The sequence below is a fragment of the Acanthopagrus latus genome, chromosome 20, assembly GCF_904848185.1.
Source record: "Acanthopagrus latus isolate v.2019 chromosome 20, fAcaLat1.1, whole genome shotgun sequence".
Lineage (NCBI taxonomy): Eukaryota > Metazoa > Chordata > Actinopteri > Spariformes > Sparidae > Acanthopagrus > Acanthopagrus latus.
Window position 1 is genome coordinate 17566670 of NC_051058.1, and position 27988 is coordinate 17594657.

At 44.1% G+C, this 27988-nt stretch overlaps 2 protein-coding genes across 4 annotated transcripts; both read right to left on the reverse strand.

Moving 5' to 3' along the window:
- Positions 1-314: 314 nt before the first annotated feature.
- myoz1b (myozenin 1b) lies at positions 315-10848 on the reverse strand. Of its 2 annotated transcripts, none has more exons than XM_037081661.1 (6): positions 10729-10848; positions 7825-7908; positions 3956-4122; positions 3789-3846; positions 3512-3698; positions 315-2107 (listed from the first exon to the last, which is right to left on the reverse strand). In XM_037081661.1, the coding sequence occupies exons 2-6, from the start codon at positions 7904-7906 to the stop codon at positions 1873-1875; spliced, it is 729 nt and encodes a 242-aa protein (XP_036937556.1). In that variant the 5' UTR covers positions 7907-7908; positions 10729-10848; the 3' UTR covers positions 315-1872. The 2 variants fall into 2 exon arrangements, with proteins under 2 accessions (XP_036937556.1, XP_036937555.1); XM_037081660.1 differs by having other exon boundaries at positions 3789-3849.
- A 3297-nt stretch (positions 10849-14145) lies between these two features.
- Positions 14146-27945, reverse strand: synpo2lb (synaptopodin 2-like b). 2 transcript variants are annotated; one of them, XM_037080302.1, is made up of 6 exons: positions 27704-27945; positions 23174-23325; positions 22770-23072; positions 22293-22675; positions 19768-19812; positions 14146-18151 (listed from the first exon to the last, which is right to left on the reverse strand). In XM_037080302.1, exons 1-6 carry the CDS (start codon positions 27803-27805, stop codon positions 15441-15443), a joined length of 3696 nt encoding a protein of 1231 aa, XP_036936197.1. In that variant the 5' UTR covers positions 27806-27945; the 3' UTR covers positions 14146-15440. The 2 variants fall into 2 exon arrangements, with proteins under 2 accessions (XP_036936197.1, XP_036936198.1); XM_037080303.1 differs by lacking the exon at positions 19768-19812 and having other exon boundaries at positions 27704-27944.
- Between the last annotated feature and the right edge of the window lie 43 nt (positions 27946-27988).

The following is a 27988-nucleotide window of genomic DNA, read 5'->3' on the forward strand; positions in this document are numbered from 1 at the left end:
CTTATAATAATGTTTTCTATTTCTCTGTTCCAAGATATGCAGTACGTGTCTGGTGTGGTTGTATGTCTGATAGTGTTGTTCTGTCACACACCTCCACAGTCAGATGTAACCCGCTGTCAGCGACATGTAGAGGACATCTGCTTAATTGGTATCATTGGAGACCTGCCAGTGCCAGTTTACAGTCACAGCCTGAACACTTCGCTATTCATAGAGCAGGTGAGAGAGGTCATGGGGACATTGTTTAGTTTTTGGCAGCGACTTTTAATACCAGTGGCTACTGGAAATGAAAAGTAAAACAGGGGACCAGCGTACAAGACATTTTGGAAAGTATCCCTCGCTTTGCTGTCAAGAGTCAAGTGAGAAGATTGATGTTACTAACAAGCTTGTGTGATAAATATGAAGCTGCAGCCAGCGGGTGATAAGCTTTGCATAAATAATGAGTAAACAGTTGGTTAAGAATATCTAGGCAGTATTACGCTTATGTCTGTGAAGTATAAAGGGAGCTACAACCAGCAGCCGCTTAGCTTAGCTTAGCTTGGCTTAGCTTAGCTTAGCTTAACTTCCATTAAGATTGTAAACAATGGGGAATAGTGAGGATGTCTAGAGGTAACAAAACCTAGGAATGGTAACAGAAATCACTTGGCATTGTTTGCACATTCCATATTCTGTTTTGTTTTGTTCTATGACATAAAACACACCACTAAATTGTCCCACAATTGAACTACAATGCTCTTATGTTTTTATAAAAAAAAAAAAAGGTGGTCGCTAACAAGTGGCTAAATTCAGATTTGTCTGATCTGGTTTATAATCTCCTATAAAAATGGTAAACTGTCCTCTCCTGAGCAGACTCTTCTTGTGCTGGGAGGTGGATTTGGTTTCCTGGCTCGCTGCTTCCTCCTGTTTACAGTCTTAATGCTAAGCTAAGCTAATCAGTTTCAGACAGCGTAGCTTCATATTAAGTGTACAAAGGAATCAATCATAAATTAGCATCAAAGTATATGTTGAACCTCAATACAAATCTGTTAAGTAAGAAAAAAATTAATAGCCCAGTTAAAGCAGTCAGATGACAGGAAGCATTTCCCTTTGCCCCTCTTCAACCACATCTAAGGGTTTTCATCAACAGATGGAGTGTGTGGTCATGGAGGTGACCTATGAGTCATCATGTCATTTAGGTATGGCGCTTGGGTCATGTGATAACAGGTGGTCAGACGTATATGGGCGATCCAGAGGATATTCTTGGCACGTCTCTTGGAGACGTGGCTACAACTGAGCCACGTCGACTGCAGCAGAGCAAAGCTCACCAAGACTGTGGTTGAAAGCTGCAGTGAGAGCTGCAGGAAAGGACCTTTGATAAATGTAAAGTATTTTATTTTAAAGCCAGGCCGTGCACATGCAGTGTTAACACAAAAAGCAAACAGACATTCTGTAAAGGGGATCTTTATTGCATAAATACATGTTTAAGAGTGCAGGGTGCTTATCAGTATCTATTCACACGGGTCTCGCTTTAGCTCACAGTATGCAAAATTATAGTAAGACTCAATCAGAGCTGGCAAAGATAAAGAAAGGGAGAAAAAGATAAGAAAGCACACAGAGACAGGTGGTAGATACTTATCAAATTGAGCCATTTTAAAATAATTTTTCGTTCATTTTGTTTCTTTGTGGTTAAAGTTCGCCTCGTGTTCAGAGGAGCCTCAGCAGTTCTAATAGTGTTTATGTTGTCTGCGTCTGTGGTGTAAGTCATGAACTGTGCCTCTCATGTATACACTCATGCGAGGGTGTATGCGTGTTTATAAGTTCCAGTGCACGTACTTTGGTGTGTGTGTGTGTTTCAGGCGACGTGTATTGTAAATCTGCTCGAGTGTGCATGCGTGTTCACAGGTCATCCGTCTCTCCGTCGAAGGGGATGTTGTCCAGGTCCATGTGGATGTGCGAGTGGTCCTCGCTGCAGATCCAGCCGATGGGCGTGCGGTTGAACGAGGGGCGCGAGCGGATGTCGGCCTGCAGGCTGGGCAGAGGCTCCGGCTCCTCGGTGGTCATGTTGATCTCTGGGAGTTCGAAGGTCAGCGTCTTGGAAACCTTGTCGAATCCGCCATATGGCAGCGCCATCCTGCGGAGAAAGAAAGACAAAATGGGAAGCTGAGGAGAGAAAAGGTGACACAAGGGCAGGCATCTCTGCACAAATCTCAGCTTCAAATCTTGCTACGAGAACATACCAAACATCAGCATACTGCATTTAATTTGATTTTCAAAGAAATACCATGAGATAAACTCTGACATTTTATTATAAAGTCAAACAAATGACTATACCAAGCTACCACAAGAAAAAATGCCAAAGAAGAGACACAAATAAATCCAAAGACACATAAAACAATCATAAAGAGATGCAAAACAACTACAAGCAGACACAAAAATGACCTCAAAGACACACAAATAACTTTAGTACAATGACATACAACATGACCTCACAGAGGCGTGTAGCAACTACAAAGAGACACAAAAGAACTGCAAAGAGATGCCAAACAGCTACAAATAAGAGTCATAACAACTACAAGATCATACAAAATAACCACAAATTGACATAAGATGACTTCAAAGAGGCACAAAACAACTACAAAGACATAGAAACAATCACAAAGAGATGAGAAACACTACAAAGAGACACACAGTAACTACAGATGTAACATGACCAACATGAACAACTACAAAGACATGCAAAACAACAACAAAGAGACACAAAATAACAACAAAGAGACATAAAAGCAAGACAAAAGAGATGAAAAATGAAAATACATAAATAAAAGAGATGCAAAATAAACTCAAAAAGATGCAAACAACTAGCAAGTCATGCAAAAATAATTATAAATAGACAAAAAAAACAACGACAAAGAGACACTATCAGAATGCAAAATGACCTCAGACAACATCTGAGTCATTTGTGTTTCTCAGAGTTGTGATTCACCAGCAACATTGTGCTGTAGTTGTTTGTGTCTCCGTCAGCCTGGGTGTCTTGCTACAGTACGTAGGAGGGGCCGGGCCTTTTACAAATCTGCGCCCGAACGTCCATTGTCTCAAATCCGCCTGGCTGGTTGTTTATTGCTTATTCAGACCGACAATGAGTAATTACGGAGGATACAGCTGCTCTTCTTCTTACAACAGCCATAAACAGTGCGGCAGACGGACATCTACTGTAGGGCTCAGATAAGATTATTATAATTGAATCTGGGACAAAATGCTGTCTAAGTGTATCAGTGCATTTATAAATGTGAGTGATGTGGTGCAGACTGTGACATCTGTATCGCTGCTGAGGAAAGACTCGGCCAAGGAGGAAGCTGCCTTTACTGCTGGCTGTTATCACGATGTGGGCTGATGTAGCTGAGACTGATGCTGCACTTACAACACTAAAACTACATTATCAACATAACAATGGTACTGTTATTGTTGGTATTTGACATCATTGTAGACGGAATATCTCTGTGTTTTAGACACAGATACTAATGACATCAGCGTGTACCTGTTGAAGCTCTTGTACAGAGGCAGTTCGGCGTGAATCTGGATGGGACCCGGCATGCGGGACCTCATGGTGGCCATCAGCTCCTCGTTGCCCTTCATGGCCCGCTCCCATGGCGATACGTAGGTGCGTACATACTCCTCCTTCCTCTTCTTCCTCTCCGCCTCCTCATCCACCAGCTCCTCCACCACTGAGACACAAAGGGACAGGGAAATGACAGTAAGACAAGGCACAATCTTAAACGCCCTAAAGACCATAAAGGACGGGAAATGTAACCCACCTTCTGCTTTCGGCTTTGGCGGGACAGGAGGCGGGCACATCAGCAGGTTCTCAAGGTTCTGCTGGAAGACAAAAGAGGAGAGATGTGGTCTGATTAGTGCACATATATGCACAAAACTTTTGCGCACACACACACACACACACTCCATTCCTCTTCTTCAGTCGTACCTGGTTCTCGTTGGTCACAATGAACTTCTCGACTCTCTGCTGCCTCATCCTGAACATCTTGGAGCCCTTGTTGTTGAGCAGGGAGAGCTCCTCCAGCATCACGTCCTTGGGCGTCTTGATCTTGGTGCCCAGGTCGAACTCAGAGGCCTCGGGGTCTGACTCGTCATCTGACAGGAAGACGACGAAGGGAAAAAAAGAAGGGACTGAATACGGAGGTGTAAAATAAAACTTGATAGGAACCCACTTCTCCGTCAGCCTGTCATATCTGCCAACTACGGCGATATAATCGTGCGAGGCGCCACTGACAGATAGTTGACACTGATAACGCCTGACGACACACTCGGTCATGTGCAAAGCTTTTCCAGTTCTCCGAGTGTCAACGACGCTGCGTGTGATGTGTGAGGGAGGACTGCGAGGCACCGAGGCAACACCACGACCTTGTTAAGCATCTGAGATTTAAACACAATGCAGAACATGACGAGGTCATGCAGCGGCATTCAGACGTCTGTGTAGCCTTCAGCTTGTGTGTCGATTTTCCAAAAAACGGGGGTCGTCCACTCTGGCAAAACTACCGGATGCTGTTTCATTAAAGGACAAGTTCGCCCTGAATTCAGTCATTGTTGACTCACCCTCAAGCCAATGGAGAGTTTGGAGAAGTTTAGCAAACAAAAAACAACTGAAAAAATTTGAATGGCTCCATACAGTCTCCAGAAGTCCAGAGCCCCTAAATTGATCTGTAAAGTCATTTACACTATTTTGAAGCAGAAATCTTCACTGTAGCTACTTAGCTAATAATATTAGCACCCTGCATCTGGTCTGAAGTGGGTGCTCAAGCCCAACTACCCATCGTGGGTGTAAATATCCTCATTTCAAATCAATTTGGGGTCTTGGGGCTTCTGGAGACTTGGATTACACTGGATGAGGTGTTTGGAGCCATTTTACATTTTGTATTTTTCACATTTTTAAACAATCAACCATTAACTTCAGTTGTTTTGGACAATTCTGCAACAATGTTTTGCTGTAAACTCCAGAAATGAGAGTGGATAATGACTTTACTTTCATTTTTGTGTGAACTGTTCCTTTAAGCTTTGGTACAAATTACCGGTCTTCTATTGGCATCGGCGACACCAGCCTGGGTTTTTACTCGGTACTGGCTTGGAGAGGAAATCAGCAGTATCGCACACAACTAGTTCCTTCAAACTAAATACCTCTTTTTTTCCCTCATGAACAGCTGCACTTACTTGAATGAGAGAAATCTGGCTCATGAACTTTTTGTTATTAAATCTTTGGCGCAGGTGGCACACACTCTCTGAATTGTGCTCTCATATCAGCTAAATCCATTTTGCAAATTAAACCATGGTTTTTTACCTTCCACCACATGTCGGATATGGAATGAGGAATGTATAAAACTTTAAAGGGAGCATTTTTTTTTTACCCTCTGGCTGCCATCCTGTCCTTGTTGTGATGAATTAGAGCTGAAACCTGTTGTGCGCTTGTAAAGGATCCGTGTGTGTGAGACCGGGGGAGTTGTGGGGGTTACTAGGCCAAAGCAATATGGAAGAAAAGGGCGCTGGGGAATGCCACGGCAGGTTTTCTGGTCGAACTGTTTATGGAGGGAAATCCTTATAACACGCTCCCCTCTTCTCTCTCAGTGATGGAGAGATCTGATGGATTTTACTGCTCCACAGAGCTCCTCATAAAACACTCTCCCCATCCACCACATACACTCCGATATCACTCATAACACCTGGAGTCTGGCCATAAACCAGCGCACGCACGCACACACTCGCACGAACACATCTATAAACCCAGGAGTTGGCATTGCAATGCTGCGGAGAGCTGTTAGCAGTACCTCATAAATCAGACTTGTGCAAGTAGGCGTGCGTTAAGTGTGTGTGTGTGTGTGTGTGTGAGAGAGAGAGAGAGAGAGAATAATTGAGGCTGCTGAGCAGAGCGAACTCTCCCATGGGGATATTGATTAGAGCGTTAATTCAGAAGAATGTGAAACTAGAGCTGGCTGCTGACTGGGAAGAAATTGGACAGACTGACAGGGGCAGGGGGTGGACAGACAGACCACGTAGAGACAGACAGAGGCCCGGGACACACGACAGAGCGACACAGTGGCAGGGATGATGGATATATGAGTGGGCATTAACTGGAGCTAAATAAGGGATCAGCAGGATAAGCTCCTGAGTGACTGAGTGACTGAGTGACGGACTGAAAACAAACTGGTGGAAAGATACAGATGTGGCTGCAGCCGTGGTGCAGCAGGAGTGGTAGCAGTGAAACAACGAAGGACACAAATGGAGGAGGACATGTCATCAACAGATCATTGACAGACACAAGCAGAGACAGAGAATGCTCGGATTGCAGATTACATGCATGTCTTGCTGCTAATAGAAAACATGGCATATTGCAACAAGGCTTAACGTCCTCAGCTATGCTAGCAGGTCAACAACCAACATCAGAGAATCAGGGCAGACTGTTTTTCGTCGCTTCATGTCACCTGTGTCTCAGCCACAAAGATGCACCTGAATGCACCGCAAAGACTACAGCTGACAACTGCGTGAGAGGAAGTACTTTTCCACACCACTGGGCGACAGTTGTCTGTATTTGTCTCTCACAAAGAGAAAGCAATGCGGATATACAAACTGTTGTTATGATAAAGCAACGTTTTTTTGACACCACTCTCTCTAATATAGCAGCTTCTAATCGAGAACATGTCTGATGAAAGTTAAATTGGACAGTGGTTGAGAGATGGAGGTGAAAAATAAGGAGCGACTGTGCTGAACGAGTGAAATTTGGCAACAAGGGCTGACTTGTGCCAATGATGCTGGACACAGTAGAGCCACTGACATGCTAATAGTGACAATACAGACATGTTGATGTTAAGCGGTAAGCATCTTATTTTAGTGTTAGCATGCTAGTATTTGCTAAGCGGTAGCAACACAAAGTACAGTCAATCAGGAATACCCATTGAGATTTTTAAAAAATCTAAATTATAAGAGAGATTGAACCACCACACTTATTAAAATGCAGCACACGCACAGCGTGATTTACAAAAATCCAAGATAGAACAGAAGAACAGCTGTCGGGTATTTAAGAAACTTTGGGAACTCTGCTCGAATTCAAATTATCCCTTTGAGTTTGAACAGATGGTGAAAATAGGAGAGTGAAATTCATTAAAGCCATTGGTGCTGCTTTCCAACAGTAAAAAAAAAAAAAAAAAATGCTTCGTGCACAGGAAGTGATTTTTGGAGAAAAATAAAATAAAGGAGTACTTGCAGCCATATGTAGCTGCTCCAAGCAAATACCAGTGCAATTAAAATACAAACAAAGTGTGACATAAAAAGACCATATTAGTCACGATATAAATACATATTTCTCATGTCTTCACCAGTTGCATTGGCTCTCCGACCGTCGTCGCTCACAGCCAGCTTCACACAAATATAGCAGCAGCTGAATCACCGTCTGGTATTTTGTTGCCTCTTAATGGTGACAGATTTGTGGCTGCTCTGCCATCTGATAATGACCCGTATCCCTGCAGGAGATGCCACATGCATGTAAGATATTCTGCTCCAGCTTAGAATGAGGGCACGTTCATGTTCTTATCAAATCGTAGTATCATCAGACCACATGCAACGATTTGCACCCACGCTGATCAATTTGAACACACAGGCAGCGTGGAGCAAAACTTACAAATGGATTTGACATTTACTGGGCTGGATAATCAGATCACTCGGGAGATAGAGGAAGGTCTTCGAGGAATGCGGCTGAAGATAACGGGCTTGGTGTTTGATGTTTTATCCGTGTGGTGTGTGATTATGTGATTGGTGTGCCGGTTGTATGTGCGTGAGTGTGTGTTTTACCATCCTGGGTAATGTTGGACAGGTCGGTGATGATCCTGTTGGCCTTCCTCTTATTAGAAGGAGCTTGTGCTGGCAGAGACATGGCTAAAGGACAGAACAGAGAAATTATGACTTAATGATAACAATAATAATCATAATCATAAGCTCCATTTACCAGTTTTTAGCAAATTTATACAGAGAGAACGATGAATATGCAGACTAAAGAAAGAAAACTCAGGGTCCACTGACTAGCTATTTTCTGGATCTCTCAACTGCATCCTGTGTTAGTTGTTAACTTCCGATTCAACTACATGCTAATCATAATTTTTATATGAACATTGGATCAAATTACTTCAGTATGTGTAATGTAAATGCTCTGCAGTGTGTGGTGTCCAGTTTAGACTGCACAGTGTTGTTGTTCTGATGGTCACTGTGTCATAGGCAGTTGTGAAGTTATACATTCTTGCCGTGACAAGGACATGGGAGACTATCCCCAAGATCTCCACGACCAATCATAGCTTGATGTCTTTCACAACATTTGTGATGTCACTGGGAAGGAGGAGCTGGAGAATGAACATGAAGCTAAACAGACAGTGAGGTGTCTCAGGTGCAGCACCAGCAACAAAGAGCAGACACCGCAGCAGTGACTTGTCAAGCACAAGGCAGCCGCTCCCTAAAACTTACCCTGCTTTATCATCTATTTTACCCTAAATGGGACCATAATTTACTAAATGAACCTCATGCTCTACAGACAAAGACTTGAAACTAATGCTTGAGACCATAAAATCATCAAATCGAGGGTTGTTTACTGATAAGTTTATGTTCGATTGAGCTACCTTTTGCTAATTTTAACCAGTGGAATCGCCCCCAGCTGGCCATCACAAAGAATACAGTTTTAAGGCACTTCTGTATTGGCTTCACTTTTCAGACCTGGAAGTTTTTGTCCATATTGCGCTGCTCCCATGTGGCCAAAAATATCAAATAATCAAGACAATCGATCAATGAATTAGCAGTGGTGTAGTAATAACTCTGGGCAATTTTGCTTTAGTTTTTGCTCACCTAGAGATTCAAAGTGAGACAATAACATTAGTAGAAATGTCATCAGCCAAAAATAAACCAGACATATGTCACCTTCTCAGTGTTGTAAACATTTTAAATGTTTTGAATAGGCAGGGGTTACTCTCATTTTCATGACTACATACATGTTTTATGTATTACACTTGCTTAAACATACTGAGTCTGTCAAGGGTCTAGCACAGAGCATGACAGATATAGCAACACGACACTGACAGGCAGTGAAACACGATACAACAAAAGTGTTGAACTTATCCATAAATATTTCACGAGAAAGTCTAAACTGATTTTGAAGATCTATTCGTGTATGATGACGTTGAACATCACGTCCTAAATCCTAGCGAGCTCCAGCAGACCCTCTCTGCATTCCCTAATTCAGTTAAAGCACACTTTAAACATCGAGTATAGCTGGCCACATCCCCCCGGAGGCCACTAATTCCCAGCGGCAGCTCGTGTCTCTCTTGACTAACCACTCAGATGGGGGCCGGCAGTATGTCGCTGTCTATTGCACAGGTCGAAAGCAATTATGTAAGGCTGGAGGTGAGTCCCCAGTACAAGAGAAAAAGCTGCAGGGCCCGTCCACAGGGAGACAGTTAATGTAATTGCTTTTCATCCGCTGTAATTGAAGCTCATTTCCTAGTCTGGGATTCGCTCCTGTGTGAGCTATTTTTATGAACACATGTACTATAGCATTGAGTACGAGTGTCATCGGCAGTTAAACATTGAAGAGCACCACACACGCGCAGGCGAGCACACACACACACACATACATGTCAATATAGCCAACAGGGCACTATGGTTCTGTACTATCTAACAGGGGACCCATGTGTCTGGTCATTTTATAGAAAAGCTTCTTTTAAAGTCTTTTACCATAATATTGCTTCAAATATGTTCTTTTGATTTTTTTTAGATAAATTGCCAAGAGGAGAGTTGCATCCTTCAGCAACACCCACCCATCAAAGAGGGGGAACCTCATAGCTACTTTAATGGAGAATAGGTTTTACCTGTAAATCAGTAGTAATTTGACTGCCACACACACACACACACACACACACACACATTCACACACACATTTTCTCAAATAGCTCCTCCGTGGTGACAAATGTGATTCAGTGGCAGCAGATTTAAAAACTGGGGATTTCAGGGTTTTTGGTTTTTTTTTTGGTGAAATGCAACATGGAGGAGCAGCGCGAGGCCCTGGGTCCTGTTACTCTCTAAGTGAAAAGGCGCTCCTGTCCGTCCCCGGCCTGTTTTAGCTCCAGATAAATCTCGAGGGGACAGCTGGGGAGGAAGGGCATCAGTAAGCACATTCCCAAATACACACATTCAGTACATGTATACCCACGGACTAAAAACTCCACCGCAGAAGGCCACATTCCTCACCTACCACAGTCAGTGTTAGGTAAGAGCTGGTGGAGGAAGAGGAAAGTCATGCACCAGCTGGCTCTTCGGATCCAGACTCGGTTTAATTGATTTTTTTTTAATAATTGCAACTAATTTTACTCAGGAAATTGTAAATCTGTGATGTTAAACTGTCAAACTATGTATGAGGGGAAGCCTCTCTTGACTTCTTGTGACTTTAAACAGTCACTCATAAAAATGAAGTCGGCCTTCTGCTTCTGAATCTCACATTAATTAATTAATCCACTCACAGAAGCCTTGACAGGCCACAGATAGGGGCTTTCCCTCCTGACCACATGAATCAAATTTAAGTATTACTGTCTACTTAATGAGGCTCAGGAATTATTTGACAACTCTCTGACCATCAACGCCAGATAATCCACAAACACTCGAGGCATGTGCGAGAAAGATTTCTCTGGGTTTCACAGATGCCGTCACACAGCGTCTTACCTAAGGACGAAGCTTCTACAGGGAGGTCCCAAAAGTCCCAAAACAGGTGTGGGTCACAGTGAGAGGAATATAGATTCCCAGGTAGATTTGTGTCCAAGAGCTTGTATTGTACTGCCTGCCCTCCTCTTTGCCCCGGAGAGAGTGAAACCCAATCAGCAGGGCTGCTCCAGTGCTATGGACCTGGTCTGGGAGGGCGGAGGGGATGGGGTGAATCGACCGAGGGGGGTAAAGGGGGAGGTGGGTGTGGTGCTTTGAGTTGTGAGGTTGGTAAGATCAGTGATAATCAAGGAACCTAAAAAAGGAGGAAGGGTCATTACATTACTGGATCTTTCTTTGGTGCTTGGCTGTGGTGTCAGCTGCATGGATGTCTATGGGAGCTGCGTGGAGAAACACACTAAACCCCAACATGTCTACATCGTATGACTTAAGAAAATTAAATGAAACGAAACTCTGTGGTCAACGGCTCTGATATGTCTTCTTTCATCTTCTGGAGGTATTTCTTCATCAGAAGTCATGCGACGCAGAGTGTGTTTCTCCATGCATCTGCCATAAACTTTAATTAAGCTTTCCCCATAGTCTGGCACCAAAGAGAGATTCAGTGTTTGGAAGAGATCATATTTTGGTTTCAAACACCCAGTTTTGTTGCCAGACAGACAGCTAAAAATTCTCCCGAGGTCACGATATCCAGTTGTTTCACTCTTACAAATGTTGAAACAGTGTCTCAAACTGCGGTCAGTGGCTTGGCAGCCTTGTCACCAAACTCCAGCACCATTCCCTCCACCTCCAGATATGTCAGTCAGGTCATAAACATGCAATGTGAATACATGCCTGTGATATCATACATACGATTTTACTTAAATCATGTTACAGGTCTACGTACATACATGTTGCATAGATGACCATAAAAGAAAACATGCAAGGAGAGTATGAGCAAAGCACCATTGCTTTAAAACTGTTAGGGTTAGGGTGAGAATAGGTTTATCTTGTTTCCCCCTTCTGTTGTAGTGAGGCTTCAGCAGAATCTCCTTTAGGAAATTGGTACAAGTTTAGGTTTCCAATTCACAAAGATCACATTTAGTCCTCAGACAAGACTTTGATCCCAGCTGCTAGTGAAAGGACAACAATCAGCCTGATGAATTTAGGGAATTAATTCTCTCCATCCCTCTCAACTGCATGAGAACAGGAGCTTTTGATAACATGACAACATCACAAGTGAATAGAAAGCGTCTCTCCAGCAGTCCCTGTATTCCTCTGTCACTCTGCTTTACATGCCTGAGGCCATTTCAGCTTTTGTTGATGTGTCTTCCTCCCCCTCTCACAGTCTCTTTATACATCCGCCTCCAAATGACAAACCTTCGGGTATGATTTGCAGTTTCATGCCTCGTTTGTGCCCGCCAGCAGTTACACCTGTATTATCATGTCAGTCACAGTTCCTTGTCAGTCCTCCGCCTCTTAAATCCAACCAGTTTTTTGTTTGTCACTGTGGGTTTTTTGGCTTTTCTGTGCTGGTGCAAAAAAAGCTATAAGGGGATTCATATTTCTGTACTGTGTCACTTCGTGTTGTGTTTGGTAACATTTGCTATTTAGCTTTAAAATTAGGGGGGAAAAGGAGATGTAGTGTTGTGCCCATCCTTAGAGTCGTGATGTATAATGTGCGTAGTGTGGTAGACCTGAAATTGGATGGGCCAGGTGGCCTTGATACAGATGAGTGTGTAGCTGGGTTATAAATCCATCAGGGGATCTAACTCCCATTTCGAAGGTTTATTACAGAGCTAGTTGGTTATTACAAATTACCTTCTTTTAATACTTAACAGATCAGGTAGTAATGAATCAGAAGACATTCAAAGAAAGAAATCGATCAACATGAGAGTGTGGAGGACCAATAATTGCCCATCATTTGACCTGCCCCTAAACCCTGATCCTTGACCCCAAACACTCGACTCTGTCGACCCAGAAACACGGTGTGAGGAAAGAGGCTCTTTGGCTGAGCGGAGGGTAGGGGCAGGATGTATGAGGTAGCTCTTCCACTCCGCTCTCAATCACATTGTAAAAAAGCCATCAGAATTAAGAGTTTAGCACCGGGCCAAATAGCTGGAGATTAACGGCTCCAAAAATAGGTGAAATGGGCTGTGTGTGTGTGTGTGTGTGTGTGTGTGTGTGCATCCGAGTGAGTGAGGTATTAACCGAGAAGAGGAGAAAGACCGAACGGGGTAGAATTGTAGAACTAATTTGGTAATTTGGCCGAGAGTTAAAAGAGCCACTTCAGTCATTACTATAAGTGCAGTTACAGCTTTTATATATTTCTAAAATCCAGTGACCTAGTTTGTTGAGAAGTGAATATTCTGCACACTGCAGGGATTTGTGTGTGTGTGTGTGTTGCACCTTCCACTAGCGCAGCAGCTAAGCTTACCAGTGAACCTGCACAGGACTAAAGTTAGCAGCTAAAGTTAGCCCCGACTGTCACCTGATCCCAGTCAAGGGTCAAAGGTTAGATCTCTTTCTGTGGCCGTGGTTGGGTTTCAAAGCGCCAAGGCCATCAGGTGGCTGTCATTAAACAGAAAAACTGCTCCAAAAATGATGGCCAACAGTCATACAAGGACAATTTTCAACTGGGATGAGCACATACCATGTATTTGATGCCTTATCTGTTCTCATTGAGCTTGATTACCAAATACACTGTGTGTTCGCAGCCAGGATGTAGCTGACTTTATTTAAAAAAGGGTTTTGGAGAAGAAATTACAAATCAGAATTTTAATATTTACAATATTACTGAGGTAATAATACAAACGCAGAACTCCAAAACTGAATAAACAAGCTTTTTTCAGAGGAAAAGGTTGTGCACTGTAACACTGTGAAGCTAGAAAGGTAACAGGGTTCACCACATACACAAGTAAAACAGTACAAAATATAAAATCTGTGTTGTCCTTTAAGGTCAGTTTGCTTATGCAGTCATGAAAAAGAAGAGCATATGTTTATATAGTTTTTGATGAAGATCTTTCTCTTCCTCCCAATACTACGTAATGCTCCTTTAAGGGTCGAAAGACATAAGATGTAAAATGGAGCCCATATTTTTTTCCCTGTCTCACTAAAGGTTACTACATTGTAGGATCTGTGATGAGATGAGAAAGGAGACCATACATTGGTGGTGCAACATGACTGCATGACAAGTCCTACAGTGCCTCCATGTGGTGAAATCTTAAAAACATATTTCCTTGAAGCCCTAAATTATAGCTTTTGAAGGCTGCACATTTGATCTCAAAACTGCCCAAATCCTGAGAGAACAATTAAGCTGTTAGACTCGCCAGAAAATACCTGAAAAAGAGAAAAAGGGTAAATAGGGAGGAAGGAGATACTGAGGCCCGGTGTGGGAGCGGGTGATGACGCGGGTGACACAGGAAGAAACAGAATGACAGCTGATGTGACTCATGTCTATTTTTATTCAGTCTCCCAGTCTCTGTGGAAAAGAATCACAGCTAAACAGACGCGTTATACCTCTCCTGTTTCATATCAACAGATCAGAAGTGTACAAGTGCACTGTAAAAGGCTTCCCTGCTTCGTGGGCCTTCATGAAAATCTACACAAAACAAAGCACACACTGCTGCGGAGTGCAACTAAAAAAGGCACTCAGAATCATCAAACACAAATATTTAGAATATATACTTTATCAGAGGAGGAACTAGTTGTAGCTACTTTAAAGCTGCTGTAAGCGCTATTTTTAAGAATCAAAATAATTGTTAAATAGCTCTTGATTACAACAGTTTTCCCTTAATGTTTAGTCAGTAACCGATGTCTTTCCTCCGCCAGTAAAAGAGAAAAGAAATGTTCCCATATCCCTGCCCACTTTATCCAATCAGGACAGAAAGCTCCATAAAGAGGTGGTCTGTCTGCTCAGGCAACACACAGGTTAGCAGGATCCAGACTTCTCCGACCAAGAGTTTTGCAAGTGTGGTTATGTAGAGAGGAGGGAGGGGCTTGCTAACAACACTAAAATGACAACAACACTTACAGCAGCTTTAAATTCAAAGTAAGCAACATTTCTAATATGATATAGCACAATGGCAATATGTACTGTATAGTGTTTACAGATTCTTTAAAAATGTATTTAGTCAGTTTATTTCTCAGGGACAGTGTGTGTTCATGAACTTAACTGTCATGAAAATTTGCCAAAATGCTAATTTTCATCTGTAGTCCCTGTCCATGTGTAAAGCTGGCAACCTAAAATCAAGAAACAAACAAAACGATTGTGAAGTTAAACATGAAACTTCATCAGTGCTTCCTGTGCTTTCCTGTTGACCTTTTCCTATCATCGGCTACATCTCTCTTACGACAGTCTTGTCTTTTCACGTCCTCTATTCTTCTTTTCTGACTTTAAACTTAATTTTTCATCAATCAGTACAATATTTACAGAGCTTTATTTCAGTTTCCTCCCACATGTCTTTCTATCCTTTCCTATCTGCTGTTCAGCTCCTTTTTTAAACTTCTCTCAGGTTTCCTTTGCAAAACACGGTGTTCCCTTTAACTACAACCAAAGATTAAAAGCAAGTGATAACATGTGCTACGTGGGCGGCCGATTCAAGCAGATCTTGTGAACAATCGTGGCTGATAAAACCCCAAGCTGCAAGCTTGAATAACAATATTGCAAAACTAAAAACACATGGATTTATTACGAAAATGTTGCTCTATGTTCCAATAGAGCCGTGGTTTGTGTCTGTTCAGTGTGTGCTGGATCCAGGGCGCCAAACACAAGGCTGCAAACCCAGGTTGGAAGTGCTGAACCTGGGCCGGGGCACCCTGGGAGGCTGAGTGCTGCTTGAAGCCGGCCGAGAGGCACCAGCAGGGTTCAGAGGACTCAGATCTGGGGCGCTCTTAAACTGCCTGTTGGACTGGGCACTGCTGGGGGCCTGAAAGTGGGAGAAAGTAGGGGACTGGACTTGGTGTGGAGCAGGAGCAGAGGAGAAGGTGGGGAGCTGAGGGAGTGGAGCAGTAGGAGCAGGGGGAGGTTGGGGAGACAGTGGGGAGGTGGCCCACTGAGGTTGGTGAGGATGGGGTTGAGATTGAAAGGGTTGGAAGGGGGTGGGGTTAGGTGGAGGGGATGTGACTTCAGAGCGCCACAGGGGTTCTCCAAGTGTCGTGGCTGATCGAGGTACAATGACTTTGAGGGCAGGCCCTGTGGATGTCGGTGGGGGTGTAGAGAAGCGCTTCACTTCATATACTCGTGCTGTCTTCTGAGGACCCCGCTGCTGCTGTTGCTGCTGCTGCTGCTGATAGGTGGAAGTGTCCTGGGGAACCCCACCCCCATAGCTGAACAGAGAAGAGTTGAGCTGGTAGGGCTGGTGGCTCATAATGTCCACAGGCTTGATGCCCGCTTTGTGCCCTTTAGATCCAGCTGGTGAAGACTTTGCCACCTCAGGCTTCTTCTGGGCTTTTGGAGGGCAGGAGGGAGAGAGAAGTGGGTTGTAGCTGATGGGAGGAGGAGCACGGATGTTGGACGAGTATTTCCAGGTGGCAGGAAGAGAAGGCGTGGGTGAGGGCTCCCTCGTCTGGGCGGGGGAGTAAGGTGCTGCAGCAACAGAGGGGGCTCGCTCCACAATGTACCGATCCATTCTGTTCTGCCTGCGGGCGAACAGCTGACCTCCCTTCCCCGCCAGTTGTGGCACTGGAGAAGCTTGTGGTTTCGGAGCTACAGGAGGTGGCCTAGGTCCCCGCTGAGCCTGCAAGAAGTTGCAGGCCTCTGCTCCCAACCTCAGCCAGTCCTCCTCAGGCCCTGACTCATGTCCGGTCTCCCCACTGGGTGCAGCTCTCACAAATCGGTCATCCATGTTCTGGACCATCGACATTAAGTCCGGGTTTGGATTAACATCTTTATTCTGGACTGCACAGAACATCGGTTTCTTGCTGCTGCGACGACGGGCATCTTGCAGGATGCCGGTGCGAGCGGCTGGGACTGAGATGCGCTGCTCACGTGTCACCAGTGAATCGGAGGCTGTAGGCTGGGGAGGTGAGGCATATGCCATGGCAGTATGCGGACCAGGAGTCTCTGCACCTGTCATGTTGATGTAAGGGTGGGCAGATGGAGATGGAGATGGAGAAGGTTGGGCAGGGGGAGGTGGAGGATGAGCTGGAGGGATCGGTTGGGTATGGAAGGAAGCTTGAGTAAAATCTGGGGGATGGGGAGGGGAGATGGGAGAAATGTAGGTGGAGGGAGGTGGATAAGTAGGAGCAGGATGAGAGGGAAATGGCTGTGAAGCTGGAGGGGAGAAGGGTTGAGCAGGTGATGGATACACCAGGGTATTTTGAGCTGCAGGAGGAGAGAACTGGGTGGAGGGGGAAGCGTGCACTGCAGGCTGATGGTAAAATGTTGGCGGATTTGCAGCAGGCTGGACAAAAGGTGCAGAGGACAGAGAGGATGGTGGGGAGAGAGCTGATGGGGGAGAGTTAACAGAGGGGGGAGTGTTGCTGGTGTTATTTCTTGGAGGGATGTACAGAGAGGTGCTAGACACGGCTCTCCTCGCATCAGGCCCTGATGGATGGCGAGTAGGCTGGATAGTCACCATGGTCACGGCTGTGGGTTTGGGTTGGGGAGGGCGAAACATCACAGAGGTTACAGATGCACGAGAAGATGAAGGGCCTGGGGTGAAGGGCCGTGCGGTGCGGTTCAGAACCCCTTGATTAGGACTGAGGCTGGCGTTCATGTGATGATCTGAGTTTGTGATCGGGCTCAGATCAGGGTTGGAACTAGAATTTAGCATGCCATTCTGCCCGTTTTGGCTCAGAAGGGGTGTCTGAGAGGGCGGGCTCAGAACAACACTAGCCCGACTTACAGCTACCGACCCCCCATTGGTCAAGGCAACAGCTGGAGGAGACATGTGCGCAGGGTAGTTACTGATTGGCTGCTTCGTGATGCTGCTGTCCAGCCTTGAGCCCTGATAGGCTGAGCTTTCCTGCCCTGAGACCTCCAACCCTGGGCTTTGATTGACAGAGGTCCCAAGGCCTGGAGTCTGATAGGCTGAGATGTCCAGCCCTAAATTGTGATTGGTTGTAGGCGTTGTTGGAGTAGTAGGTGTGGTTGACGGGCAGGCAGAGCTTCTCCTGTCCAGCAGGTCTAGATAACCGGTATCCCACGTAGGGTCAAATGATGCTGAGAATCCCTCTTCGTCAACTTCTGAGCCACTAAGGAAAGAGCTCCCTCCTTCCTCCTCTGTCTCCCCTCCTGTCTCTCCTTCTGTCTCCCCTCCTCTATCTCCCTCAGCTTTGCCAAAGCAGGTCAGCGTGTACTTCTTGGCCCTCTGCCGGCGTTTCTTGAACATAAGCACCCCTTTCGAGTTGGGGTTGGGAGCATCAGTCAGCAACGACGCAATAGAGCGGCATTTGGTACGAGCCTCCTTCACCTGTTTCTCCACCACACTCTCCCCACGCTGCAACTCTGCAAGACAGGAAAAGAAAAGAGACAGAGACCAAAATAAATGAGCTGGAAGAGAGATGAAACAAAGGAGGGAACCGGTAATGAGATTCCTAATGAATACATAACAAGGCACGGGCGACAAATGAGGGAGACAACAGTGTAACAGGCCTCACTGACGGCAAGCAGTGGCTGATTTATACAGTATTATCACAGTGAGGAGCTGCCATGAGGATTACCAGTGACAGACAGGAGTGTGTGTCGTGGATTTAGAACAAAGAATTCCTGCTGCTCTCCAGAGTTGAGTCACACACTCTGGGAAGGTTAGATCACAGTGTCTGTCCTGCACAAATGCTTGTTTGGGCACATGTGTGTATCTCAGTCCAAGGCTATTTGAGTCTTTTTAGTATCTTGGCTCGGCTCACATGAATATCCTCACTACATAACTATATGTATATGTAAGTCTGATTCAGCCTCTGCACACACATAAATCCATATTCTATATAACCTTCATACAGTCAAGCCTACTGAGACATAAACACACGTATAATCCCAACATCAAACAATCTTTCAAGTGCAAAACTCAGATATCTCTGTAGCAAGATGAAAGCCATCCTCAACACGACTTTAACAAGGGTCTACTACAGTAATGCTAACTGCTCAGATTGGTCCAGGGAGCTAAAAGCTAACACATCTCAGCTCACACTATCTCAGTTAGCATGCTAATGTTTGCTAACTAGCCCTAAACACAAACAACACCTGAGGCTCGAGAGAATGCTGTTTAGCCATTAAACAAGTATTGCACACATTAAAATGTTGACTCAGAGACGGTGCAAGAGGAAGGTTACTTCATCCTGAGGAGAACATAAATGTCTCCGCCAAATTAATGACAATTCTCCTAATATCTTAACTGACATTTGACCCAAAACCACAAAAGGTGACTTTATGATTGTGCAAGAGGAACTGTCAAGGCGCCATCAAAGTCACAAATAGAACCCGACCCATGTATTGTTTGGCTGATAGTATCAGAGATTCATCGGTTTGGAAACTGTAAAATATCCTACTTCTGTAACGTATCTTTGGAACCACATTTGAGGGTTTGTTGTATAAAAGAAGTATACAGTATATCGGCCACTATATCAATTTCAGAATATCAATCGAGTGCTAGTCTTGAATATCTGTACACATAGCACAACTATTTATCCAGAGATATTTCATTGTCGAACAAATTGGTAAATTGACGGATGAGCTAACCACTAGTCCGACATTGAGATCTCTAGATCTATGCCGCTAGCACAACTACAAAATATTCATGTATCCGTCCAACAGTGGGCAACATGGCTTCATCAAGTTGATGAAGTTCTACAGTATAAACACTTCAACATTATATCTGTTTATAGCAGACAACCACAAAATAAGATGCACAAACACAGGTAGAGCGGCTCAATAACATCCTCAGGTCTACATAAGTTCATCAGGATCATCAGTCAAGAACAGAATAACAGATAGTCAAACTTCCTAAGGTGCTGACATCGAAAAGAAATTAAGAAAAACAACATTTGTGCACTTCCTCTAATGTGAGTCAATCTGTGTGGAAATTAAGTGTTAAGAACACATAAAAAGGTTTTAACGTGTCTTACCTGCGTACACGACTTGTGGGACTGTGTGTCCACTTAGATCTGACCCTGAAGAAGATGTGAGAACCCTCATGTCACAAGCGTGAGTGTGTGTGTGTCCTTAAACTCCCTCAGGCCCTCCCACACACACCCTCACAGAGTCCAGTTCTGCTCTGAGTGGGGAACCGTTTAGTGTCTGTCCACCAGTTCTTCTCTGAGGGCACAGCCCATGTAAAGACCTTTGTCCAGCAACCCAGACCAACACATGATGTCAACCCACTATTCCTGTCTGTGTGACAGGCATCAAACACCTGTCCGGTCTCTGTCTCACACACACACACACACACACACACACACACACACACACACACACACACACACACACACACACACACACAAGGACGGGAAGACCCCACACCAGAGGATATTTAGACAGCGGTGTCATTGAGTGTGTGTTTGTGTGCGTGTGTGTGTATGAGTTCATAAAGCCAGTTATAGTTTAAAGAGGAAAGCTCAGTCATAACTCTTCACTGATCTGACGTTCTCTGCTGCTGACACTTCGCACCTAACAAACACTGCACACAAACACACAGAGGTACACAACTCTATTGAAACAGAGACAACAATCTCCATACCCAAGGATAAAGGCAATGCTCATTTGTATGTATGTGTGTGTGTGTGTGTGTGTGTGTGTGTGTGTGTGTGTGTGTGTGTGTGCGTAACGTGAGAAAGGGCAGGTCCCTGAACACCTCAGTCATCACTCGTCCTGTAGTAAAGCCTTAACATAAGTCACACAGGAGGACAGATCCCTCATTACTGCAGCAGTCAGTAATGAGTCAGTGCATAAGTATTCAGATGTATCAACTGTGATCATTGTTACCTTGTTAATCAGACAAGGCTGATAAAACTTTAGAAGAATAGTTCAACATTGTGGAGGGATTTAATTGACGTCTTCTCGTTAAGTGCAGCCCAGTACATAGTCTGTCATGAAATGCACGATTTTTTGGGGTGAACTTTTCCTTTAGTTTGTAAGCTTCATAGATGCTAATGAGCAGATTTTGTTAGCATTTAACAAATCCATGCTAGCTTTTTCCCTTTGTTCCTTGACTTTATGCTAAGCTAAGCTAACTCCTCCCTGATATCACACTGGTACTGGTGTTCTCATCTGGATTTCTGCTTTTGTTCCTTCAGCTCTGTGTTTGTTATTGTTTCTTTTATTGTTGTTCTTTTGTTTTATGTATACATATCTCATTTGTTTTCCAAACTTAGTGTTGATACTTCTTGATACTGAGTTGCATTTTTCATTGTGTTTACACAGACCCCAGGATGATTAGCGACCAGCTAACGGAAGCTAATTGGGAAACAAGCATATTTCCAAAAACTATTCCTTTAAAATTATATGTCACCATCACAGCTGAAATCATGCTAGATTGCTACTTTTTACATTTATCTTGTAGGTCCAAATCACTTTGCTTGTGACCCCTTGCAACGCTTATTCAACTGTTTCCTACACAAAACTTTATGCCTAAAGACATAATAAACTATACAGCAAAAACAAAGATATTAAGGAAAGAAAAGTGAAAACCTCCCATTTTTCATCTCACCCACAAACCTTTTTCAGATTAGTAAATTAATTGCTTAGCCAATAAAATATTTTCCTGTCCAAAAGAGCCACTGTAGCCAAAAATATTTAATTTACAGTCATTTAAAAAGGAGAGAAAAGCAGTAAATCTTCACAGTGGAGAAGCTGCTTACAGCGAATCTTGATCAATTATCTAAATCTTTGTTGATTGGTCCAACAACCCCGTTGACAAAAGATTTCTGCTCAAGAATGAAAGACGCTGCACTGATACTGCGCACACATGCACGCCACCGCTTGCACATACACAAAAATTCACATCAACACACACAACTACACACTGCATATTCAGCTGTGTGCCCTGTAAGTCAGAGATGCGACCAGTCTATCAATCAGACAGCTTCAATGCCTATAAATACAGTGAGTGAGGCAAATGCTCAGAATACTGACAGAAGAGACAGGATGCTGTTTCGGGGGGACGGGGGGGAGGAGGAATATCTCTGTCGGTATCTGGTATATCTCACCCCATCACCACTGGCCCGTGAATGTGACTGGATGCTCCGGTTCTGGATAATAACCACTAGAGGGTGATGCAGCGTTTTATTTAAGCTTCGGGAGGATGCGGCTCTCTGCAGCTGATGCCCTCAGAGACACCGGGGGAATGTTTGGAATTTAAATTAAAAAGCTAAAACGCAGTTGTCAAGACTGAAATAGCCGCGTTACAGCGAGAGTCGTGGAATTCCTCTTTTTGGTGGGCAGCTGGTGTATTATCCTTAAACTTGATGGACAGGATCCAACAACTTTTACTGGTGGAGGTGACGTATACAGCCACCGTAGCATCAGTTACACATTATATATACCATTATATATTCTATGTGTGATTGTGTAGCATCCCGTGTATATTTCTAAACCACTTTATAATCTCGTTGTATTCATTGTACTGTAGTTTTGTGTGAAGATATATACTCACTGGCTTGCCGTGCTTTGTCCATGTAAGTGGTGGAGAGCTCGTCGCTCACAGGGGTCAGCTGTGGTCCCACCATGGGCACCAGATGTTTACTCAACATCAGAGCCTCTTTCGCCCGCTCAGGAGACACAAGCGGCGGGCAGGGGAGCCCAATGCAGCCCGCCACCTCCTGGAAGCCGCTGTCCCCCTCTCCCTCGGCTTCCACCAGCCCCTGGTCTGGGGTTGGTGTGAGTGTGTGAGGGGTCAGAGTGTGCGGGGTGTGTTCTGGAGTGGTCCACTCGGCCTGGAGGGGCTGGTAGATGAGCTCTCTGCGAGGGACGCCAGGGAGACACTGAGCCTCCCACTGGCCCTGCGTGGAGAGCCCTGCATCTGTGGCGCTCTCATACCTTAAGATACAATGAAGAGTAACCTCAAAGTTTTATGTTTTACAAGGATAAAAACAACAGTTCATGGGGTGTGGCTCTGATCACTGCCCCTTACCCGCTCATCTCTGAGGTCTCCTCCTCCTCTTGGTTGTCATAGCGAGCAGGTGAGCGTGCGTGAGGAGGCGTGCGGCGTTGACGTCGCTGCGTGTGCAACTGTGTGTCCGCGTCGCTGTCCGTCTCCCCGTAGTACGCCTCGCTGTCTGGAGGGGAAGTGATGCCCCTGGTTATCCCGGTGGGGGAGAGGAGGGAGGAGCGATGGGAGGACAAGGGGGCCGCGGTTGGAGACAGGACCCTGGTGGAGGAGCGGGGCGACGCAGAGCGACCAGAGTAAGACGAGGAGTGGAGCCCAGACGGGGCCCTGGATGGAAACGTACAGATGACAAGTTGTGAAAATGTAAAACATGCGTCGGTTTGCTTGATGTGTTTTTGTGCGCTGTGTGTGTGTGTGTGAGTCCTGACCTTTTCACCCTCAGGCTGAGCGTGGCATTCTGTGCATCTATGAGGTTCATGGCTTCAGCATGACTGAGCTCGGCACACAACTGCTGGCCGATGGCAACCAGCTCGTCATACTCCTTCAGTCCAGCTCTGCAGGCTTTGCTGCGCCTGCGTACCTGCGGAGAGAAGAAGGGTTAATGCATTAGATGTCAGTGCTGTGGGAAATGGCAGGGCATTGTTTACTTTGCCACCTATTCTTCACTGTTTTATATTAGTTATTTTAAGACATGTAGTTTTCCACCTTTATGGATTTTGACCCATTACAACACACTGTTGTCACACACTGCATGTCTTTCAGTTATTTTGACCAGGAAGGGGGAAATATCCAGTAAATCACAAGAAATACAAGCTATAGTCTGAGGAATCTATGAAGAATAACACATAATTTTCTCTTTCTATCTTTTTTGTCTTGCAGTTCCTAAAGATTAATCTTTCAGCTTGTTGCAGGATCCCCACATCATTTTTTCAGTCTTCTACAACCTTTTGTGATCCTGTATGTGCATTCTGATCTGTTATCATCAGAAACTGTTCAGAAACTGTATTTTTTTCCAACATTTGTCAGCTTCTTACTTACTTCTTCTTACAGTAAGAATTATGTGTTCACATGCAAATCACTATTTTATTTATTATCTCTAGAGCGATTTCAGTTTTTCTCATTGATGTGAAATGGGTGAGGCTGTTTTGGAAAATGGCGATTTAGCAACATCTTTAACAAAGCGTGATGATAGCTGTGATATAAACTGACTAATGTTTGGGCTTCTAAACTAAACTACAGCTGTGACAATCAAACTTTCCTGATTCCAACTTTTTATTCATGAATATTTTCTGGTTTCTTTTCTCCTCTACGACGTCATCTCGAGCGTTGGAGAACATCGATCAACATTGACCAAACAACTAATCAATTAACTGAGAGGATAATAGACATATTAATGAACAATGAAAATGACCATCAGTTGCAGCCCTATTATGTTTTAAATATCTAAACTCAAATCTGATTGATGCTTATCATGAATATTTAATGTTATAGAAAACTACTTAAGAACTGACAGGAGGTAACATCCTGATATTATGGGCGATCATTTAGGTTGTTACTCAAAATCCTATGGACTGTATGTTGTTAGTAAAAAGTCCAAATGCTCTGAGACTTGTCAAACGACTGATGTACCACCAGTCTTCCTCGTATCGAAATAACTCGTGAAGTCATGCAGCTGTTGCCGGAGGTCGCTAAGAGATGATGTCATGGGATCATTGAGGAAGTATGTCTGTGGGGGGGGGGGGGGGCGGGTGCTAGATGGGGTAGACAGGGAGGCGGGTATTCTTGTTCACTCGGGGAAGAAGAAGATAAAAACCTCCCCTCTGTCTCCTCACACGTCACACACACACCTTATCTGAAAATGTTGAGAGGAGGAAAGTGTGTTCCCGCACCTACTCGGACTCTCGAAACAGCGTTCGCTTCTATCAGTATCTCTTGACCCAATAATCCAATTTCTGCGTCACGCGTCATGCTATCTCTCTCGTACGTAGATGTACACACACATATATACACACACACACAGCACAAGTGTACATCATGAAAGAGGGGGTTTGAACAGCTGCATCACCAGTTCAGAGCGGAGAGCAGGAGGGGGGGGTCTGCCGGTCATTCACCATATGTTCCCCACATACCCAAAATAAAACCTCGCAGGAAAATCAATCACATTCCAAACCAGACGAAGGAAGACAGGCGCTACTGAGATGGTACAGGGAGAAAGAAAAGTACTTGCAGTAAAGTGTGTGAGCATGTGTGTGTGTGTTTCTGTGTCTTTGTGTGTGAACGAGAGGCCTTTTTCCATGCTCAGCATCCAGCTCCTCTTAAATTGAGCTATTCTGATCCTCTAGTTTTCGCTCCACTCCCAGCCGGGCTTATCTGAGGTATGCCCATCAACACAAACACGCACGCACACACTTACCAACAAGAGGAGGCACACGCACACTGATCAAACTCTCATTAAAGGTGACCTTATCTGAGTGAAAATCCCGGATAAAGAGAGGCGTTTGGTGCCAGAGCGGCCGCCTCCTCCTCCTCCTCCTCCTCCTCCATCTTGAATCGGACATTATGACAGCACATGAGAGACGGGCCAAGTTTGAACGGCCGGTGTGAGCGAGGTCACATTCCTCCTCTCCAGAATAGATTTTCTTATTAGAGAGAACATTCTGGACTGTCAACGAATATAAACACAGACACGAAAAAAGCCTCTGCGAAAAAAAAAAAGAATATTCCTCAGCTTAAAGTCGGCTTACTGTGCCCGATAAATATGCGACGATGACGAGTCTGAAACAAGTTGATTATTTACTACGGGCGTGTTTTGTTGTTTATGCTACATGTAGAAAAGTAATAAAGTATATAATGTTTATGCCTGTAGTGCAAACTAACCTGTCTAAATTTAATCTCTGCTGCTATATACATGGTATTCACATGGCGGCCATTTTCCTCTTACATAACACTCAGGGTGGGAAGCTTAAATGTCATTCTGCTCCATTCTAAGTCATATAAACGTAGGCAATCTGGCAGATTTTTAGCATTTCACTGTTTCTTAATTGATTAACAACTGTAAAGACAATGGATAGTTTCATTTGGATCATACTTTAAGGTAAAACAACACATTTAATAACTGATTAGCTTCCATTTGACATCAGCTATCGTTAGCATTCAACCACACTGTAGTTTCTGTTTGATACAATACGATTAAGAAAGGCAAAAATTAAGTGAAAAATATCAACACACATGTTGGATACATTTGTCTAAACCTGGAAGTGAAACACACAGGAAGTAATCAAACTGTGGTGTTAGCGAGGGAGTTGCTGAACGCTAACATCAGCTAACGAGTTATCGAATATGTTGTCTTGCCTTAAAAATATAAACCATTTATCATCTTTTCAGTTGCTGATCAACTAGGAAGCTGTAAAATGACAGCAACGTTGTCGCCCTGACCATAACATGAAGGAAAATGGCCGCCATGTATGATCGCCATCAGGATGCAGAGATGAAACCTGAGTTAAGATCAACCCAAAAAAACATGTGTTTCCATTGTTCTCTGACCCACAAACACATCAGAATCACAACAAGGAGGTTAGGACTGTAATCACAGAGGTTCTGTCTCTTTCTGCTTGTTTTAGGTCTGTTGTTTGTTTCTTTTATGTGAAAATTTTGCTGTGATTATTTGAAGTTGTTGTCTGTTTATGCTGCTGTCTGGTACCAAGCATACCTCTGCCACGTCCCAACTGGTCCCTTTGATACAATCAAGCTCAATCCGACATCAAATAAAATATATTTCAAACTGCTGGATCCAGATTTTCATTTTGCTCTGCATCTCACTCAGTCAGAAATATCAGCCACCTAAACACACCTGAATTTTCATCAAGATCACTGCATTACTTTTTGAGAAATTTAGCAAATGTAAAAAAAAAAATCTTGCAATGTTAACGAAAATGACAAGATATTTCTGGATCCACTTCAAAAGTTAATGGGGTCTATTCAAGGCCGAGACCCATCCTCCACCCACGTTTCGTGGAAATCCATTCAGTAGTTTGTGTGTAATCCTGGTCACAAAACAAACCAACTGACAAACGGACATGAGAGAAAATACAATCTCCTTGGCAGAGGTAAAACAAAAGTATAAATAACTGCTGAGGGAAGTAGAGAGAAGACTATACACTCAAAGAGCAGTAGAAGAGTTACATTTTCCTGAGTAACAATAACTTCGATACAGAGGTTTAAAGGTCCTCTATGTAGTTTTGGTGAAGAAATTTTTTCCCCAATAAACTAAATAAACAAGCTCTTCTTTTTCATGACTGAATAACTGAAGAGAAAAACTGTCCTTGAAGGGACAACAAGATTTCAGACTGTTTTACTTTGATTATATGTTCGGACTCTGCCACCTTTCTAGCTTCAAACAGTGTTCTGGGGACCTTATTTTCCTCTCAGAGCAGCTCATTTATTCAGTTTTGGGAAAATAAATATTTGTTATTTGTATCAGTACTTCATTAATACTATAAATATTTAAATTTTGAGTTTGGATGCCTTCTCCAAAACTGCATAGCGCCCCTTTAAAAAGATATCAGGATTATAGTAATTCCAGTATGATGTCGCCCATCAAACTAATCCCTCTCCAGTCCGGTGCTGTTGTCAAAGAGTGGTAATTCTTGCCTCGCTAAAACCAGCAGAGAACAAACTAAGGGAAAGTAGTAAAGGTGTGGGAAACACGAGATCGTAACACTGACAAGAGATTTATGGTCAAAGTGATAAAAACACAATGAGCTATAGATTCATTTACACTGATTTTATGCCGACTCTAACTTTCTTTCTAACAAAAGCTCGAATTACAAACAAACCACAAGACTGACCATCAAACAGCTGTACTTTCTATTAAACCCAACGCCTCATGTTACCGCTGTGGCAGTAAGTATTCTCTGCCACACACACACACACACACACACACCGGGGCTCCACTGTACCTTGGCCACCTGTAGAGGTTTTTGCTGCTCTGCTCCTCCCTGCAGTCTGAAGCCCCACGGGGCTCCACCTGAGAGGGACACCACAATCTCCTCCGCTACCATCCCTGCTCACAGCCTGCTGTGTGTGTGTGTGTGTGTGTGTGTGAGAGAGAGAGAGAGGGTCTGCCCTTCTCCAGCTCCTCACACTCAAAGGAGGATCAATGAGTGAGTGTGAGGTTCAGGTCTCTGACTCCTCTCCGGGACCAAATCACTCCACCCATGAGGAGACGGGGGAGGCTGCTGGCT

Coding starts and splice junctions, on each gene's coding strand:
- synpo2lb (XM_037080302.1), bottom strand. CDS start 27,805: ATGGTAGCGGAGGAGATTGTGGTGTCCCTCTCAGGTGGAGCCCCGTGG. Junction 23,073..23,173: donor CTCAGCCTGAGGGTGAAAAG/GTCAGGACTCAC, acceptor GTTTCCATCCAG/GGCCCCGTCTGGGCTCCACT. Junction 22,676..22,769: donor GAGACCTCAGAGATGAGCGG/GTAAGGGGCAGT, acceptor TTGTATCTTAAG/GTATGAGAGCGCCACAGATG.
- myoz1b (XM_037081660.1), bottom strand. CDS start 7,906: ATGTCTCTGCCAGCACAAGCTCCTTCTAATAAGAGGAAGGCCAACAGG. Junction 4,123..7,824: donor GTCCAACATTACCCAGGATG/GTAAAACACACA, acceptor TCTTCCTGTCAG/ATGACGAGTCAGACCCCGAG. Junction 3,850..3,955: donor TTGTGACCAACGAGAACCAG/GTACGACTGAAG, acceptor TTTGTCTTCCAG/CAGAACCTTGAGAACCTGCT.